This window comes from Podarcis tiliguerta (assembly GCF_965153285.1).
Source record: "Podarcis tiliguerta genome assembly, chromosome: 8".
Classification (NCBI taxonomy): domain Eukaryota; kingdom Metazoa; phylum Chordata; class Lepidosauria; order Squamata; family Lacertidae; genus Podarcis; species Podarcis tiliguerta.
The window spans coordinates 62,874,871-62,894,067 of record NC_139541.1 but is presented as its reverse complement, the minus strand read 5'-3'; the positions used below and the strand labels follow the sequence as shown (position 1 = coordinate 62,894,067).

The 19,197-nt window shown below is 44.1% G+C and overlaps 1 protein-coding gene across 2 annotated transcripts; it reads left to right on the top strand.

Annotated features, from left to right (window-relative positions):
- The first annotated feature begins 556 nt into the window (after positions 1-556).
- On the top strand, positions 557-17,886 carry FAM76A (family with sequence similarity 76 member A). Of its 2 annotated transcripts, XM_083455836.1 has the most exons (10): positions 557-744; positions 2,858-2,922; positions 3,773-3,827; positions 4,512-4,664; positions 5,584-5,741; positions 7,178-7,264; positions 7,841-7,972; positions 13,673-13,808; positions 14,570-14,671; positions 15,836-17,886. In XM_083455836.1, the coding sequence occupies exons 1-10, from the start codon at positions 664-666 to the stop codon at positions 15,920-15,922; spliced, it is 1,056 nt and encodes a 351-aa protein (XP_083311962.1). In that variant the 5' UTR covers positions 557-663; the 3' UTR covers positions 15,923-17,886. The 2 variants fall into 2 exon arrangements, with proteins under 2 accessions (XP_083311962.1, XP_083311963.1); XM_083455837.1 differs by lacking the exon at positions 7,841-7,972 and having other exon boundaries at positions 568-744.
- The last annotated feature ends 1,311 nt before the right edge of the window (positions 17,887-19,197 follow it).

Sequence of the window (19,197 nt, the reverse complement as noted above, 5' to 3'; positions counted from 1 at the left end):
ACGCAACCCTCTGCAAAGGGGACCATAACAATTAACAGCCACTTCGTAATCGAAACAACATGTGAAACAAGCATAACACCCTCCAAAGTACACACAGATCTCGCGAGAGAAAAGAAGACGTGCGGGAGCGTAGACGCAATTGTCAGAGATGCAACCATAGAGTCACACGTTCTATACTTCTGATTTGCCACTCAAACTTCCAGTGCGAGTTATATCCGTCCTGTTTTCCTCAGAGATTCCACACCGTACTTATGGGCAACACTAGCAAAAGGGAGGGCCCCCAGTTTTTACCACAACAATAACCACGGGAGAACATATTTCAGATTGCACGTTACTCTACTATTTTCTCTGGATATCTCTATGGTCAAGGGTGACCCGAGTTGGTGCCGTGACGCCGCTCCCCTTGCGCAACCCCGGACGGAGGCACACCCGGTGACGCAGCTCCGCCCTTCCCTTCCCCGGCTTCTTCCCGCAACAACTCGAGCCCGCCCCGCCCTAAGCCTCTGAGTGACGTCTCCGGAGAATCAATGAGCCTCCAGGTACGAACGGAGGCCCCGCCTCCGAAGTGGTGAATGGCGTCGCCCTCGACCAATGGCGCCGTAGGCAGGCGGGAGCGTCACGTCGGGTTGGGTTAGAGCTGCGCCTGTCAGTGCGGGCGGCGGGATGGCGGCGCTTTATGCTTGCACCAAGTGCCACCAGCGCTTCCCGTTCGAGGCGCTCAGCCAGGGACAGCAGCTCTGCAAGGTCAGGGCCAGGAACGGACTGTGGCCAAGGGCGGGGGCTGAGGGGACGGGTGCGCCGTGGCGGTTAGGAGCGCGAGCTGTGAGCAGGAATCCCACCCGCCGACCCTTCTCTTCCTCTCCCGTCGGAGCTCAGCTTAGCCGCCTCCTTGGGTGACCTTAGCCAGAACAGCTTCGCTCGGCCTCTAACCTCCTTCTGTCTGTCTCTCTCTGCCTCCTCCTCCCTGAGCCTCCAGTTCATGCTGGAATCAAAACAACACCGGCCTACCTCACAGGGTTGTTATTGTTGTTGTGGCCGAGGCGTGCTGCAATCGAAGGGCAGCATTACTCGGCCTCCCCCCTCTCTTCCCCCCCACTGGCCACCACTCCATATTGGAATCAACTGGCCTACCTCATAGGGTTGCTGCCATCATCCCTGACAAGCACAGCTGAGTCATGACGTATTCAAAGATCTTTGAAGGCTGGGTGAAGGGACTAAGAGAAATCATGATATAAATCAGGATGCGTTTATATTCCTTGCAACTTTCTGCACAGGAGCTGTAGGTGCCATAGGGGGCATAATCTCCTGGATATCCATGCAGTAGCCGTGTGAGGTAGGCTAGGTTTTTGAGTATGGCCCAAGACTGTTCAGGGATCTTTGGGGTGAGCGGTGGGAATTCAAAGTCACATTTCTGCGGTCCATTTTCATACAGCTATTATACCACCACTCCGACTCTGGGACTGGTTTTTTCTTCTTCTTCAGGAAGTGCTTTGATGAAGACAATAGAAGGGGGAAAGAATGGAGCAAGAAGCCAAGACTTCAGTTATGTGCTCTTACCTGAGAGAAAGCCCCACTGAATGTAGTGGACCTTATTTCTGAGTAAACATGGGTAGGATTGGCCTATAGATTGTAGTAGGTGTTGTTGCTTAGGGAGGTGGTTTGGAAACCGGGTAGGAAGGTGCTTCTTGGGTTTGTGAGTGTACCCACAAATCCCACTTAACATAGCATTAGTTATTTCCTGCATACATCCTTTGTGAAGTCAGAGTGTATTTGTTTATTCCTATTATTTGTATGCTTGTGCCTTGTGTGTTAGCTTCTAATTGGGGTTCATTAAGAAAGATGTGGCCTGTGGCAGTATGTAGTTAGCATGTTTCATAAGTTATTCTTCAGCCAAACAGCTCCCAGGCAATTTCACAATAAAATCAATATAATCATAAAAGAAATACATTAAAGACCATATAACAGGACAAATGAGTCATATAATAAGATCAGGAATAAAGATGTTGATGTCTCATCCTAGGCAATATTATTATTAGTTATTAGTTACCCAATTTGTATAACACCCTTCATTCGAAGATCTCAGGGCGGTTCACAACATAAAAAGAAAGACAACCACAATATGTTATTGTTTTTATTAAATTGTTGTTTTATTAACTTGTTAAGTCACCTAAAAAGGGCATTCCTTAGGCAACTTACAGTCAAGTTTAAAAACAATTGGATTTAAATGTACTGAAAGTAATTACTGACATCTTGCTCTTGTTTGTGTTTTGCACTCTTGCTTATAGTTAAATGCTGCTTCTTATCTAATGTGGTATCTAACTACTGTTCCTTTGCTGCAGTATGACTCTCTTCAGTGACTGATTACAATCAAGAGCAACAGTGAAGGAGCCATGATTTTCTTTATGAATCCCTATTAACATACTCATTGCTAAAGAGTCACTATGTTGTTTTTCTTAGAAGAATTGCAGTTTTCTGTGCCACTAACAAAATACACAGATGAACTATAAAGAGAGGAGTTTTGACTCTGGAGACGATAACATTGTAAGATGACCCTGCATGTTGCACTAGTCGTCTTCTCTAGCTGGATGCTGTGTAAAGCAGTAGCCCTGTCTAATTGGTTCCTGGGCCAGAATACAAAAATCTGTTGTTTGAGAGTTTGCCACTTTGAGTCACCACTCTAGTACCTGCCTTCATCTTTATCACGATTGGATTTCTCTCTTCACCATTCCTTTTCAGTATCACACTCCTTAAGTTATGGGATGATACATTGGTGACAACCCGAACACCTTTTGTATGTTTTTGCCTTTCAATTCAATTCCCTAGATGTTTATAACTTTCAAAAATCTTTCTCTTTCAGGAATGTCGGATTGCACACCCCATTGTTAAATGTACTTATTGCAGAACTGAATTCCAGCAAGAGAGGTAAATACTTGCTCAGCCTTTTTACACTAGATTGTCTGGGTGGGTGGGGGAAATGGAACTGCCTTCTTTGAGTTATCTTAAATTGTGGCTTTTCATTGTTTGATTCCAAAACAAAGACTGCCTGTTCTGGTGCCTTCAGCATTTGTTGACTCTCCAAAACACTTGAGCTATTGTTTTAAACATAAGAGTGGTGCTTTGCCAGTCAGTCAGGGAGTCTGACTTTGTATCCAATAGCGAAAAATACTCGGCATTATTTTGCTAACTAATTCACACATCAGTTCAGAAGTGAACTCTATCAGAGTCTGTTTCCAAGGATTGGAAGGCTTGGGATTGCAAGCTTGGACCATAGAAACATAGGAAGATGCCTTGTGCTGAGTCAGACCATTGGTCCACATAGCCCAGTATTGTCTGCTCTGACTGGCAGCAGCTGTCCAGGATTTTAGACATGGTTCTCTCCCATGTCCTTTTTGGAGATGCCAGGGATTTAATTTAGGACCTTTTTAATGCAAAGTAGAATTGTTATGTAGAATACAATTTGAAATAGCTTTGCACAACTCCAATTGAGTTGAACACTCATGAGCAACCCCTACTATTTTAAACAGGAGACAGCAAATCATTCTGTCTTTCTACATTTTTATATATTATGCATTTTTTTAATTTCTTAAATTAAAATATTCTAGAATTGGATCCAGAACTTAATAGTTACAAATTGACCATATCATGTAAGGCATAAATGGTATATAATTCAAAAAGCGACAAAGTTACTTCTTTTTGCTTTATAATCTATAAATGCAGATCACATTACATCATGTTTTCCTATCTCAATTTAATCTTTTTGTTGTTTTGCTAGCAAAACCAACACAATATGCAAGAAGTGTGCACAGAACGTGAAACTTTATGGGACGGTATGTTTCAGTCTTCTTTCCTTACACACTGGAAGTTTATCTTAATTCCTATAGTATAGTGAAAGGGTGGGAAATCTATTCCTGCCAGTGGGCCAGATCATTATCTTCCCACCCTGAGGACCAAATTTGACAGGCAGGTGGAGCCATCTACCTGTGTGTCAATCACCTGACATCATAGTCACAGTGGGTAGCATTGCGCTTTGCAGCCCTGAATGTCAGCTAAACTGAGCAGAATCTAACTCCTGCTTGTCAGCTGATGAGGGGATTGCATCCTTCTGCTATGGCCAGGGGAACTGGTGTGGCAGCCAATGCAAAATCAAACTCTGTCCATCTGGAGACATCATCCTGCATTGCAATGACATCAACTAACTGGGTTTGGTTTGTGTTTTTTTTTTTAAATGAACTCAGGAGAATTTGACTCCCTAGTGTGACGAGATTGACATGCAGGTTTAAAAGCAGAGGTGGGTGGAACTCTGGCCAGTTTCCAGTGGACCAGCAAGTGAAAGAAAAGGTCACAGCAAGCTTAGGGTAGTTAAATGTATGTAGTGTGTTTTTGGAAACTCATCATGCTTAGTTGAGAGAAAGCAGAGAGGCAATGTCGAGAACACTGGAGCAAGTCTTGGCGATTGCATATATAATTAAAGTGCATGATTAATCTCTTTACAATTTTCTGTTTTTTTACAGCCCAAACCATGCCAGTATTGCAATATAATTGCTGCATTTATTGGTAACAAGTGCCAGCGTTGTACAAACTCCGAGAAGAAGTACGGACCACCACATTCATGTGAGCAGTGTAAGCAGCAGTGTGCCTTTGACAGGAAAGATGACAGGAAAAAAGTGAGTGCCTATATACATTCAGCATGGAAAACGAAGAAGCTGTCTGCTGTGTGTAGATTCTGAGCACCAAAAGGCCATTTAACACATGATACAGTTAAAAGTATGTCCTACAGATGTTCCAGCTTTGCAGGGGGTTGGACTAGGTAGCCCTTGCACCCCTTCCAACTCTTAAGATTTTATGATTCTGTGTGCTCATCAGATTGCTCCCTGCTGAGTCATCATTATGACTTTGGTATTGTCATTATTTTCACCATGTCAGGAGGTGGGGTACGCGTCAAAGCCAACTACCAAACATTAAGTCCCTTGCAATAGGGACTGAGGAACCTCCTCTTCATTGGCTCACTACATTTCCTTGGAGTTTTTCTGCCTGTTGCAGGTGCCCACTGCCCTGATGTCTCCTTTGCTCAGTGAGACATGGATTCCACATGGGTTCCTGGCCAACATCTTGAGATCTGGCCAGGCATCCAGCATGAGAAGGAGTGAAACTTAAACTCACTGGTTTTAGGGAAAACATTGCTGTGTGAATTGGCTCGTATCTTTCCAACCAGTAATATATGCTGGGTATAAAATATTACTTCCCAATCAAAGGATAGCTGGACAACTTTGCTGTATTTTTTTTTGTTCATTGAAATAGTGGATAGATAACATGGTGCCTTCCAGATCTCTGATACCAGCTCCTGTCAGTCCCAGCCAACATGACCAGTTCCCAGAAAAACTGGGAGTTGTAGTCCAGCAATATCTAGAAGGCACCACATTGGCTACCCTTAAGTTTAAACGGTGGTGACTAATTTGCTTCTAAATATGGTCTGTTTCAGAAGAGCCGCTTCTCAGTTCCATTTTGGCTGCTGTGCTTTTCCTTTTGTCCAGGAGAGTGTGTGATAACATCCTGCCTGTTTTGTCCCTTTTCTCATCTACCTAGGTGGATGGGAAGCTACTCTGCTGGCTTTGCACACTCTCCTATAAAAGAGTCTTGCAGAAGACCAAAGAGCAACGTAAGCACTTGAGCACCTCTTCCCGGACAAGCCTGCCAGAAAACGAACAGTATGGCCGACTCAGCGGTGGCACCCACTACAACAGGTAATGCGCTATCAGTGTAGCTCCCTTGGCAGCTTCACTCTCTGTGTGCACTCCTGTGGCATATGGAGGCATATGCAGCAGAAAAGCAGGCTTACTTTTTCTGGCCAAAGGATTGTGGCCATCCTACAGACCTTCAGTGGCCTTTTGAACTCTGAGATAGGATGTATACAAACATGCATGGAAACATGCAGGGGTTCTATGAGAAGGCATGGAACATTGGAAGCTGCCATTGGTCTATCTAGCTCCATATTGTCCACACTGATTGGCAGCAGTTCTCCAGGGTTTCAAGCAGCAGTTTCTCCCAACCTTAATTGGAGATAGCAAAACTGCCCTCTGCTGCAAAGTGAAGAAAAAAAAACTTTTCCCCAAACTCTGTCTTGGGGCAGAGGATGACACTATGGCCCAAAATGTGTCTAATGCACTTCCACTGTGGGCTGGCTGCTAAAACTGTATGTTTGAATGCTTCCGTAGGGCAAACCAATATGTTCTTGAATATCAGGATATGTTCCTCAAATCATTTATTAAGGGAGCTCTCAATAGCAGGCTGTTGCATTATGGTAAATAAGAAGTATTCGTCTTTTGGTGTGGTTTGCTTTTTCAGAGGACCAAAGTATGCGCTAACACATATTGCAGTCCTCTTGTTTTAAAAACAATAATAAACCCAAGCCACCTTTGGGTTTATTTGGGATTTAGAGCAGGGAGGTGATTAGGAGAGAAAGAGCACTTGCCTGTCTATTTAGAAACTATTTTGACATTTAAGCAGGCATGGCCCACGTTTCTTCCCAGCCGTGAGGACTGGAAACTTGCTGCTTTGCTCTGTACTTCTGTACAAGTTGAGGAGCCTGTGCAGCAACTGGGAGGGTGGAAATCTGTAGTGGCTTTGTAATGCACTGCTGCTATTTAAAGTTTATTTTTTGATGAATTCTGCACCCAGTGCTACATGGGATCACAACATACACATTGCCCTGCTTAAATGTGTCTTGCAAACTGCTTGGCAAGGAAGTGTGTAAGTCAGGATAGTATATTGGATACTATCAGGGTTTCTCTTTCTCTTACATACACACACACACATCCCATAAGTTACCTCACTGGGTTGTTGGGAGGATAAAGTGGGAGGAGGGTTTAATGTACCACTCCCAATAACAAGTGTTGCAGTTTTTTCTACTTTAGTTACAAATCCACAGCTTCGGCACATAACTAGTATTAAAATCTGTAGCCACTGAGTATGGTCAGGGTGTTCCCCCCTCTTTTTTTAACAGGTGCATTAAAGGTAATCTCATGTTTACTTCTGTTTAAGAAACCCTGCTGCTTTATTCACAAAGAGTTCTTTTTTTTTTTTAAGGAGCATACTGCAGTTATTGAAAACAACCAGAAAACTGTCTTGGAATTGCCAAACTTCTTAACGGTGTGTTTTGTTGCTTTGTTTCCTTTTGCAGCCAGAAAACATTATCTACATCTTCTATTCAGAATGAAATCCCAAAGAAAAAGCCCAAGTTTGATGCCATATCAGCCAATGGAGACAGGTGAGCGCCTTAAAATTTGGAAGTGCGGGTGGGTGGTCTGATCTGTTTTTAGTTTTAAAAGAAAAAGGATTAGAAAACTTTTCAGCACTTAGAGACTTAAAGAGTGAAACTTCTCTTCTGGAGCTGCAGGGCTCTTGTGGACCAACTTTATCATTATGGGGAAAACGTTTGGCGATAGGTTGCATTTCTTTTGCATGGTTATACGTGTAGTTTTGGGATTCCAGACTATGCTGTTAAATTAGGCAGTGCAGAATAGAAATATATTAGAGAAAAGACAGCTACTGTCAAGCAATATCATACTTTTAAAAAGAGACCCACTTTACCCCCATCCGTTGTTTTGGGAGAAGGAAAGCCTCTGCCAATCTCTGAAATCTGTAGCTTCTGTTCTGTGACTGCTGTGTGCAAAAAAATGTGTTGGTTTCCCCCCCCCTTCCCCAGCAAGTGACATAGTAGGGTAGGTTAGGGTTTCCCTGACACTTAAAATCAGGAAAGAATGAGGAGGGGGGCGGGGTGTAGTTAGCATTGACGCTCTTGATGTGCATATTTTCATTCCTCCCTTTCCTCTCTAATTCTCAGCGTTCCTTCCTCTCCCGAGATGCTTTGCCCCCCTATCCAGAGTGCCCCATCCGTGTTGGTGCAGTGGGCTGCTTCCCAACAGAGTCTCGGTGCCCATGATTGTCCTGTTTCTCAAGGCACTGACATCCTGAAGTGAGATCACCTATCATTTTCTCCCCCACCCGTTTCCTCCCCAACCCTGGGAATTGTCTCATTTTATGGAAGCAATCCATGCTCTTGGATTTCCTCCTAAAGCGTATCATTCCAGGAGCATGGGCCAGACTGTAGGCCAGGACTTCTAAGTGTGTAGGTAATTCGTTGGCAATTGCTTTATTAACCATCGCTTGAAGGTCTGGTCAAGTTCCATGTTACAACTCTCCTGTCACTCTCTCATTGTCTGTGATGGCTGCATTTAGAAATATCAAGGCATGAAATCCATGTGCGGAGACAATATTGTTCTATACACTAATATCAAACTCCTTATTCTAGTGTGTGTTCTTGTAGAGCCAAGGGGGCATTATCCACACACAAGAGGGAGATACTGGCAGGATTTGTTTTTTATGTATTTATAGAATTTATATCCTGCCCTCTTCCTCCCAGAGTTGCCCAGGGTGGCAAACAGGTGGTAAAACAATAAAAACATCTCCAGTGTGGATGCAGACTGGGAAAGGTCTCCAGTTAAAACGCTTGTTGAAAACAGAAGTTCTTCAGTAGGCCCTGAACAGACAAACCGAGTGGGCGCCTGTCTAATATTTAAGGGGAAGGAATTCCAAAAAGGAGGTGCCATAACGCTAAAGGACCAATTCCTGTATTGTGAGGAAATAGACATCCTGACAAGATTATATCCGCAGGAGGCCCTCGCCAAGAGAACTCAGTAATCAATTGGATTTATAAAGGGAATCCTGAACCCAAGCTATGTAGGGCTTTATTCATCAAAACAAGCACCTTGAACTTAGCCCAGTAGCTAATTGGCAGCAAGTGCAAGTCTTTCAAGAGTGAGGTGATGTGCTGGCCATGTCCTGCCCCAGGGAACAGTTGAGCTGCCGCATTTTGCACCAGGTGGAGCTTCTGGACCAACCTCAGGGGCGGCCCCACATAGAGCACATTGCAGTAATTCAGTTTGGAGGTTACCCCAACACTTGCAAAAGTACAAAAAGCCACCAACAGCCTTTAGGAAAAGGAAGCTTCAAAGGTGGAGGGTTAGTAAGAGTTAACCAGCTGTTTCCTGGTAATACATGCCAATGCACAGAATTTTGCTACTTTGATAGTGATTTCCTTAATGGAGCCTGCCAAAAGGAGGGAAGTGTAAAATTTATCAGATCTTCCTGGGACTTCAGTTAAAATAGTTAAAATATATAAGGAACATATGACCTTATAATAGGAGTAATATAGTAATACGTGCACAATGGTTTGAATGCTTGATTGACAAAAGCAAGACACATCAGTTATAAGGAATGTATGAGGATCTCCTTTCCAATAGAGTAGATGGTAAGGTATTAAAGCCAGCAATGGTATTTAGAAATTTCAAAAGTACCGTATTCACTTAAGTCTAATGTGCCATCAAATCTAACACACACCTTAATTTTCACAACATAATTTGGCCAAAAAAGATGAGCATTGGATTAGAGTAAATACAATATAAAGATAATGAGCTAGAATGAAGTTTTTGCTACAGTTTCCTGCTGCTGAGTAGCATGCAGTTTGAACTTTATCCTTTTGGAGAGCTACATCCCAGATTTGTTGTTTAATCCTATCTGTAGCTCCCAAGGTCAGAGCTGAGGGGGTGACACACAGAGCTAGTGCACTCTCACCTCCTTGCGTGTCCTCTCCTCTCCATCCATAAGACAAGATACTGCATTACTGAATCTATATCAAGTTTCAGTGATTAGAGCAATAAGAATAAAGGCTTGTATATGTATGCTTGATTTAATTCTTATTGCTCTAATAATCACTCTATATTCTGTACACCTAAACCTACTAGACCATGGCATACATGTTATGATTTCGAAACGACTATCTAAGGAAGAGAGTGCAGTTTTTTAGCACAGACCTGCAATTTCTCCTCATTGCCACGGGAGGGCAGGCAGAAACCAGCATAAAGAAATCACAGGTTTTGTTGTGATCCATAAGAATTGGGATTTGTGAGCAACCTGGCTGGAATTAGTCTTTCAGCCGGGTCTGTCACCTGTTATATTCTGGATGGTGTAGCAGGAAACTTTGCAAAAACTGCACAGTTGAGATCCAGCAGCACCCAGAGCAGGCATGGGGAACCTCTGGCCCTCTTGAAATTGCTGGACCAAGGGCCAAGGCCGATTCGGTTCAGCAACATCTGAAGGGCCAAAGGTTCCCCACACTTTATCTAGAGGCTCCCAGGTTCCACAGCTCCCATTTCTCATTTCACGGCAAACTTGCACCGTTTGCAACCCGGTGCTGTGGGTTAAACCACAGAGCCTAGGACTTGCCGATCAGAAGGTCAGCGGTTCGAATCCCTGTGACGGGGTGAGCTCCCGTTGCTCAGTCCCTGCTCCTGCCCACCTAGCAGTTCAAAAGCACGAAGTGCAAGTAGATAAATAGGTACCACTCCAGTGGGAAGGTAAAAGGCATTTCCATGCGCTGCTCTGGTTCGCCAGAAGCAGCTTAGTCATGCTGGCCTCATGACCTGTACGCCGGCTCCCTCGGCCAATAAAGCGAGATGAGCGCCGCAACCCCAGAGTCGGTCACGACTGGACCTAATGGTCAGGGGTCCCTTTACCTTTAAGCTTATGGCAGCCTGTTACTATATCTCCTGTTTTTGCTGCCTGCCTGGGACTGACAAAGGGTAGGTTGGTGAGTTGTGAAGCTGATGGACTGCATTTTGCATGATGTATCTCAAGCTGAAGAGCACGTAATTAGGAAGGTGGACATTTTTAGCAGCGTTGTACAGTGCTGCCTGCCTCAATCAAGGCTGGTCAGTATGGAGAGGAAAAAAAACCCTGAAGTTCCAAGGGAGTCCTCGTCTGCCCTGTGATTGCTTTGCCTGACCTCCCTTCAAGGACTCTGGGTCTCAGGTTATTTGGAAATGAGCAATATTACATAAGCGCAATCTTGTACTGAGCGGCTTGCCTGGTCACCATAGGCAAGCCAGGCATTCCATGGAGGTCATATGGGGTGAACGTGGCCCTGCGGGTATCTCTGTCTGGCCCTCAGGACTCTCCCCAGGCCTTCACCTGCCCAGCTTTCTACTCTTAAGGAGTGGTTTGATTCCTGGCCGAGTTGTGTACGTTGAAGACAGCAAGCAGACACTTCCGCAGTTGTGGGAGTGGCTGTGGTTGTACCTTTGTACAGGCTGGTTCACAATAATGCTTCCCCATGTTAATGTAGGTGTGGCTCCTAGTTCAGATGGAGGGTGCTTGCTTGTGTGTAGGAGAAGTTGACTGTGAATGGACCCTTTCGAGAAGAGGTTGTAGATAAAACAATGGTTTCTGAAAACAGGGTATTGCTGGAAAACCTAACCCTCCCACTCTCATTTTAGCTACTTCTTTTTCTGTTCTTTGACTTCTGTAATGAAAGTGCTGTCAACAGAGTTGAAATACTGTCTCTCTCTTTACTGTCTCCCCCAAGAACTTTTACTCTTTCATAGGGTTCCTCTTTCCATTTGTGCGGTTCTTTCTGTCTCTAGTATTAATATTTAGGTTGCATTAAATGGGTTGTTAAATCTGGACCAAGGCAGTAGTTACACCTGCTGAAATCCATGCGACTTGATAAGTAAGTTTTGATCTTAAGTGGAAATAATAAGTTTGCCTGACTTGGTCTGGATCCACCTTCTGCAGATTCCCCATGATTTAGAATAATAATAATAATAATAATAATAATACTTATACCCCACCCATCTGACTCGGTTGCCCCAGCCACTCTGGTCAGCTTCCAACACAATATTAAAAAATATAAATTTACATCAGGGGTGGCAGTGACTCTTTGCATATCCAAAATTTGCATGGGATAGTAATGCAGTAGCATTTATGGTGTGTTGGGTTCATGTTGGATTTCAAACCTAACCTGAAAAAGCAGTGATTGTGTTCCTCATGGGGAACATGTTCATGCTGCTGGGAACCTTGATCTCCAAGGGCAAAGAGTGCATTCTCCAAATGCACTTGGGGATATATTACTACTCTGCTTTACCAATGAAACAATGGACAAACACATTTTGACAAAAGTTTGATCAGGACATATCAAGGAACGTTGTTGCCTGCAAGCCATCAACTGGCCATTCCTGTCTTCACTGCAGATTTAAAGTAGCTTGGTAGTCTGGAAACTGTAGTGCTGCAAGGGTGGATTCCCAGGATTCTTTGGGAGAAGCCAGGAGAACAGAGGTGGGGAACCCGGCGCCCTCCTGAGGTTGTTGGACTCCAAATCCCATCAGCTCCAAACAGCATAGCCAGTAGTCAGAGACAAGTACAGTTGCAGTCTCACAGCACCTAGAGGGCTACAGGATTCCCATCGCTGCCGCATAGGTTTGTGGTCTAGATATGCCCTTGTTGAGGGTATTTCGAAAACCTCATGCCATATCCACCTCTTGGCTTTTGATTCTCCTTACCGTCTTATCTCTCCCTCTCTCTGCATGTGAAACAGCATTTTTTAACATCCCACATTATTGCCAACTGAATGTTACAGCGTGAAGAATACCAAAGCACATGAACTCATTTTGCACAGTGTAGAATATCCATGACTAAGAAATTTTCTAAGCTGCTCCTTGGTGGTGTGTTCACAGTAGTGTTTCTCACCCTGCCTTAAAGCTGCTATATTGAATATGGGAAGCCGATTGGGATGTTGAGCTTTAGGGCTAGGCTGACAGCAATGCACTGAAATTCAACAAAGACAGGTATGGACAGGTGTGCTAAATAGTGCAGAGAAACCCCACAGAGAAAATTGATGCTGCAGTGAAGATTTAACATGAACCCACACGGAAAAGGATAATATCATACAGCTGCAAACAAGGGGGAAGACAGAAGTTTAGGAGAACTGCTTATTAGTTCATTTTGTACAAAGAGAGTGATATGATCAAGAAGACGCATAGCGTTCTTCCCTCTTCGCAGGATGTACAATGATAATGGTTTAGATGCAACACAGATCAACCTATGCATATTTACTTGGAAGTAAGTTGAATTCAACAGTGCTTGCGCTCAAGGAAGCGTGCATAGGATTGGAGCCATAGCCGTTGTCCCCTTTGTCGTGAAAGTGTGGAAACACATCAAATATTAGCTAAACCTTTGCAGTGCTAATTGGCCAAAGAAGAAGGTGGGATTGTCTATGTTATCATTTTAAAAGGGGGCGGGGAGGAAACAAAATGACCCTGGCACAATTTAAATATGTAGTTGGAGCAGCATGCTTTTGACAAATAGGTCAAGCATGCCACGCAGACCCTCCAGATGTGTCTGAACTACAACTCCCATCATCCCTAGCCATTGGTCTGACTTGCTGGGCTGATAGAAGTAGGAGTTCAGCCACTTTTGGAGGGTCAGAGATATCCTGCATCCGATGTTGCATGTATGTGTTATTTTAATTATTTTAGATCACCCTACATACATATCCTCTAAATCAGGCTTTCCAGCCTTGGGTCCTCATATGTTGTTGGTCTACAGTTCCTTTCATCCTTGACCAATGGCTGTGGTCAGCAACATCTGGGGACTCAAGGTTGGGAAGGGTTTCTCCAAATACATTTCACTGAATGATGATAACTAGATGACCGTGGGGGACTTTGCAGGCTTTCCTGTTAGCCTGTGGGACTGACCTCTCTTGTTCACGGCTTACCATCCCATCTGAACTGGAGCCCAGGGGTGAGTAATTAATGATCTCCCCCTTACTGTCTCTTTATAGCTTTTCTCCAGACCTTGCCTTGGACTCTCCTGGCACCGACCACTTTGTCATCATAGCCCAGCTGAAAGAGGAAGTGGCTACTCTCAAGAAAATGCTGCACCAAAAGGATCAGATGATCCTGGAGAAAGAGAAGAAGGTAACGTCCCCTTTGAGCCACCTCTCGGTGAGACAATGGGGCACTTTATTGTAATCTGTTCTTATTTTGCTTCCTAAGGAAGGTGAGGAGAGCTAGAGCTGGATCTTTCATAGTATCGCTACAGATAAATAAGATTCTATAAGTCTTAAGCTAGTGTTGAAATGATTGTCACATTGCCACCTATCATGTTTGGAGGAGGGCATTCTGTAGTTGGGGTGCTACCACAGAGAAGACTCTCTCCCTGTCTGCTGCATATTGAAATTACCCTGGCAGCAGAACATGGAGAAGAGCTTCCTCTGAAGATCTCAAGACGTGGGCAGGATGGTGTAAGGAGAGGTGCTCTTGTGGGTGTTTGGATCCCAAGCTGAAAGATGGTTGTGTTTCATAATTTTGGAAGTTAAGCCATAAGGCAGTCTTCAGGAACCTGGTGCCCTCCAGATATTCTGGATTATAACTCCCATAAGCCTCAGCCAGCACAGCAACAGCTGATAGGAGTTGTAGTCCAAAACATCTGGAGGGCACCAGGTTGGCAAAGGTTCTGTAAGAATTTTGTTGGATCTCAGCTATGTTCCTGCTTCATTTTTCAAGCTAAATATATATGGAATTTAGTAAAACTCCTTATCACCTTGTTCCCAGGTGGCAGCCCTGCAGCTTATTTAGCATACTGGATTTCTACAAGGATATCTCCCATTTTATGGCAAATATTAATTGCAAATGAATTTTAACTGCTTTGATTTCTTTTGCTTGTGTGTGTTCTGCAGATAACTGAACTGAAGGCTGATCTGCAGTACCAAGAATCCCAGATGAGGGTGAAAATGAACCAGATGGAAAAGACTCACAAGGAAGTCACAGAACAATTGCAGGTAACTTGGTCCATTAATTAGCATTCACAGGACTGATTGGATGCTGAGAACACTGTGACCAGCTCTGCAAACCTTTGCATTGTTAGATCGACTAATATTCTCCTCTGGATTTCTAACAATTCAATACCTTTGGCCCATTTAGTTCATTGTTGCCTGTGCTGATTGGCAGCAGCATTCCAGATTTTCAGACAGCATTCCAGATTTTCAGTCCTACATAAAGATACGGAGGGCTGCATCATAAGAACATAAGAAGAGTCTGCTGGATCAAGCCAGTAGCCCATCTAGTCCAGCATCCTGTTCTCACAGTGGCCAAGCAGATGCCTGTGTCAGAACCCTGCAAGCAGGATCTGAGGTCACAAGAGCACTCTCCCCTTTTGTGGTTTCTAGCTGTGTTCAGAAGCATTCCTGCCTCCAACTGTGGAGTCAGAACATAGCCAATATGGCTAGGAGAAATCAATAGCCTTATCCTCCATGAATTCATCTAGTCCTCTTTTAAAGCTATCTAAGTTGGAGGGCCTCCTTGCCTCCTAGCTTGGCATCATTTACTGAGAAGCGGTATCCTTTACCAGGACAAAGGGGGTGCTGTGGTCTAAACCACGGAGCCACTTGGGCTTGCTGATTACTGTGATGGGCTGAGCTCCCGTTGCTCTGTCCCAGTTCTGTCAACCTAGCAGTTCAAAAGCACACAGTTCAAAAATGCAAGTAGATAAATAGGTACCGCTGCAGCGGGAAGGTAAACGGTGCTGCCGTGTGCTCTGGCACTCGTCACGGTGTCCCCTTGCACCAGAAGTGGTTTAGTCATGCTGGCCACATGACCCAGAAAGCTGTCTGCAGGCAAACGCTGGGTCCCTCGGCCTCCTTTGACTGGACTTAACCATCCAGGCATCCTTTACCTTTACCTATCATTTATTCTGACTGGCAGCAGCTCTCCAAGGGTTCAGAAAGGGGGCGTTCCCAGCACTACCTAGAGGCAATAGGGATTGAACTTGGGACCTCCTGCATATAAAACGTAGTTCACAACTGAGCTCCAACCCTTTCCCAAGGGCCACACTCTCAGGGGTATGCATGTTGGATCATATTGCTTATATCCATGGTTGTTACTCCGACTGGAACTACTTCCCAACCTATTCAAGTAACAAATGGATCCTCTCCTTCTTCCAACAGGCCAAGAACCGAGAGCTCCTGAAACAAGCTGCAGCTTTATCCAAGGGGAAGAAAACGGAGAAGTCAGGAGCAATAACTTCCCCTTAAACACCGCCTGGGAGCTCCTCCAGCAGTAAGGCTGTAAACCCAGCTGGTTGGGTTGGAATCCTTCCAGAACCTCATTTTGATTGTTGTTGCGATGGACGTGGTGGAAGCCTCTGCGTCTGACCATTCAATAGCATGCTTGAGGTGTTGGGTTTTCCACATCTTGTTCTCCTGTCCTAGTACAGCGATGAGGGTGGCTGGGGGGCACCATCCCTCGAAGCCTGCCAACAAATACTTTCAATGTCAGGGTTTTCCCATTCAGTTTTACTACCCCTCCCTCGAGTCGGTAAGGGAAACAGGGCTTGGGATAGGATCCCTCCACGGACTTCTCCTGCTTTCTCTCCCCCCCCTCCCCCCAAGGCATTTAACGTCCTGCCTGAGTATAGCCTTTTAAAGAGCAGTACCTAACTTTGCTTACTCGTAAGAATGCTTGCATTTTGCTCTAGTATGCAGAGCTCCTCTCAAATGTTTCCCTTAGGTCTGTAGAATTGGGAGACGTTAAACCAGATGGAGGTTTAATGCAGCAACTGTCTATCAGGAATTCTGGAGGCTGAAGGGCCTCTTGGAAAAAATACTGGGGACATTAATTTGGAAGAGAATTGCAATTTTGCTTATTCAGTTGTTGTTGTCGTCATCACTTATATGGCATTGGTTCCTTGAGAATTAGGGTTCAGTCCCTGATTAAGATTTGCCTGCTTTTTCTCCTATTCCCCCAACCCCTTTTGTCTGGAATTGGGAGGGGAGGAAGGGAGCCTTTTCCTAAGATCAGTGGTTGGGTGAGGCCAGTCTCCAATAATGTGGTGGTAACTGGGCCGTAACAAGGCCCAATTCTGCAGAGTTTTGAGGAAGTTGGACGGAGATCAGGCACCATGTTTCCAGCTAACTTGGCAGCAGAACAAAGAGGTGTGAGGGAAGAAGGTTGTGTTAGTTTTCTTTTTCAAGATGATGGCTTTTGCAGGAGAAAGAAGCTGCTGGGAGTGCCAGCAAGGCTAAGAGACCCCCTACCCCAATTAGAGGAGAGATGGGATGAACTGCAGCTGTTTGAGCCCTGCTGCTCAAGGCACCTCTTCGGAAATAGCAAGCCGTTCAAATACAGTTGAGACCCAGGCAAGGTATTTGGCCAGGTTGCTCCTTTGTACAGAGCCCAGTCCGAAATAATGGGGGACACCCTCCCCCTTTATGGACATGCACCTAACACAGCAATCTGAGGTGGTGTGAGATTAACTTTCTATAAGATAAATAGAGGGATATTTGCTGCAGATGGGCTTTTATGGATATTTTAAAATATATAAATATATGGGATGATTTTTTTTCCAGTAGCACTTTGAAAGACCTACAAGCCTTGGAACGTAGAAGAAAGAATATTGAAACGTGCACTCTGCTGTGGGTTATTTATTTTTTAGTCTTGTTTTTGCTTTGTTTAAAAGACATTGTACATTAAGAATTCATTGCACCAGAAGGAGTTGTAGCAGCAGAAGCCTAATTTTTATATTCAAGAACATTTTTAGGAAAAAGAAATTTAAGCGGGAGTGGTTTTTAGCTTCCTCAGCCTACAGAAAATGAAGACAAGGAGAAGGATTTTTTCCTGTAAATTGTGTCTTTTTTCTTAACTGTGACACCTTGATCATGCATTTAAGTGGGTGATTTATAGTGATGCTGTTTTTCTTTCTTTCTATGTTTGTAACATTGGCAATCTTTAAAAAAAAAGTTGCATTGATTTGTACAAAATAAATGTAAAAAAAAAATGGTTTGGGGGAGAGAGGGGGATCTTTTGGTGGTTTCATGTTTCGATATTTTGCCTATGCCTTTCTTGGTTGAGTCGGCAAAGATAAACCATTCCTCCCCTCCCCCCCACTGGCATGGGCCTGATCCAGGCGCAGGTGATCAGCATGAAGCACAAAGACCTTTTGGTGCTACTGTGGGATTTGATGTATGTAGAGGATTAAAACAGTATTTTCTGTATTGAAGGTTTCTTGTTTGATATGTCTCCTTCAGTCTTGTCACATTACTGTAGCTATCGTCACTTGCTTTAAAAAAGTGGGGGGAGGGGGTTGTGACAGCTAGTCTCTCCGATTTTTTAAAATCCTATGAACATAGAGTCCTTGATCATTTTTCTTTTCCATGCCGGGAAGTTTCATGATTTAAACTGGAATAACCCAAGTGAGGAAAGGTGTGAAGTTTTATACAAAGCGACACAAAAAATCTCAGACTCCCACTTAATTTAAGTATACAACATGAGAAATGCAGATTCCCCCCCCCCCCCGCCCCACTGCTTTAAAATGTTTCATTGAAGAAGGCATATAGCATAACATAATTGTTCTCGGAGTTCCCCTACTCTGTTTGATTGACTGCCACTTGGAGACAGAGCTCAAGTCGCATTGAGTGGTGCCCAATGCAGTTATAATGTTAGTGTAAGGATTTATGTTTGCACAGTGGAACACTGTCCTCCCACCCCCATGTGCACCCTGTGCCCTCCCCACATCTGCTGTTGTGAACCCCCAGATCAGATTTAGGTGATGGGAGAGGGAGGAAATTCCATTGCACAAGCACTAATCCTTGCACTAACTGAACAGGTTCCTTAGCACAACATTGGATACAACCCATCACACCTTACCAGAATATATATGTTCTTGCTTGTTTTATTTAGAAAGATTTATAAACCGCTTAAACAGCTTTCTAAGCAGTGCACATAATAAAATTGTAGATGGAACACAACTGAAACCAACAAAACTATTTACTTGTTAAATTTAAACCTCACCCTTCCTCCCAAAGGGTGTCAGATTAGGATTTGGGGGACAAGAATTCAAATCTCCAAATGGCCATGAAGCTCACTGGGTCACCCTGAGCCCATCGCTACCTCTCAGCCTAACCCACCTGAGCTCTTTGGAGAAAAAGGTGGGATATAAACACAATGAATAGTATTTGCTTTTATTAAATATATATCCAGCTGTTCTTTCCAAAGGGCCCCAGGGTGTCAAACACAAAACTGATATTACAATAAAACGAAACAATAGCATTTATGTTGTGCATTTTAGTTCTGAGATTACGCCGCCTATATTCTCCAAATAATACTTACAACAGCCTTTTAGCGTGGGCTGCTGTGATGCTCGTGTCAGCATCAAATGTTAAAATGTGAGACAAACTTTTTTCATTGTTTGAAAATGCTGAGATAAGTGAATAAACGTCAACAGTCACCTAATTCAACTTTCAGCCATTCACAAAATTCATCTGGGTTTTCCAGCACAGGAGATGTAGGCATTCATCGTAACAGCTGTTCC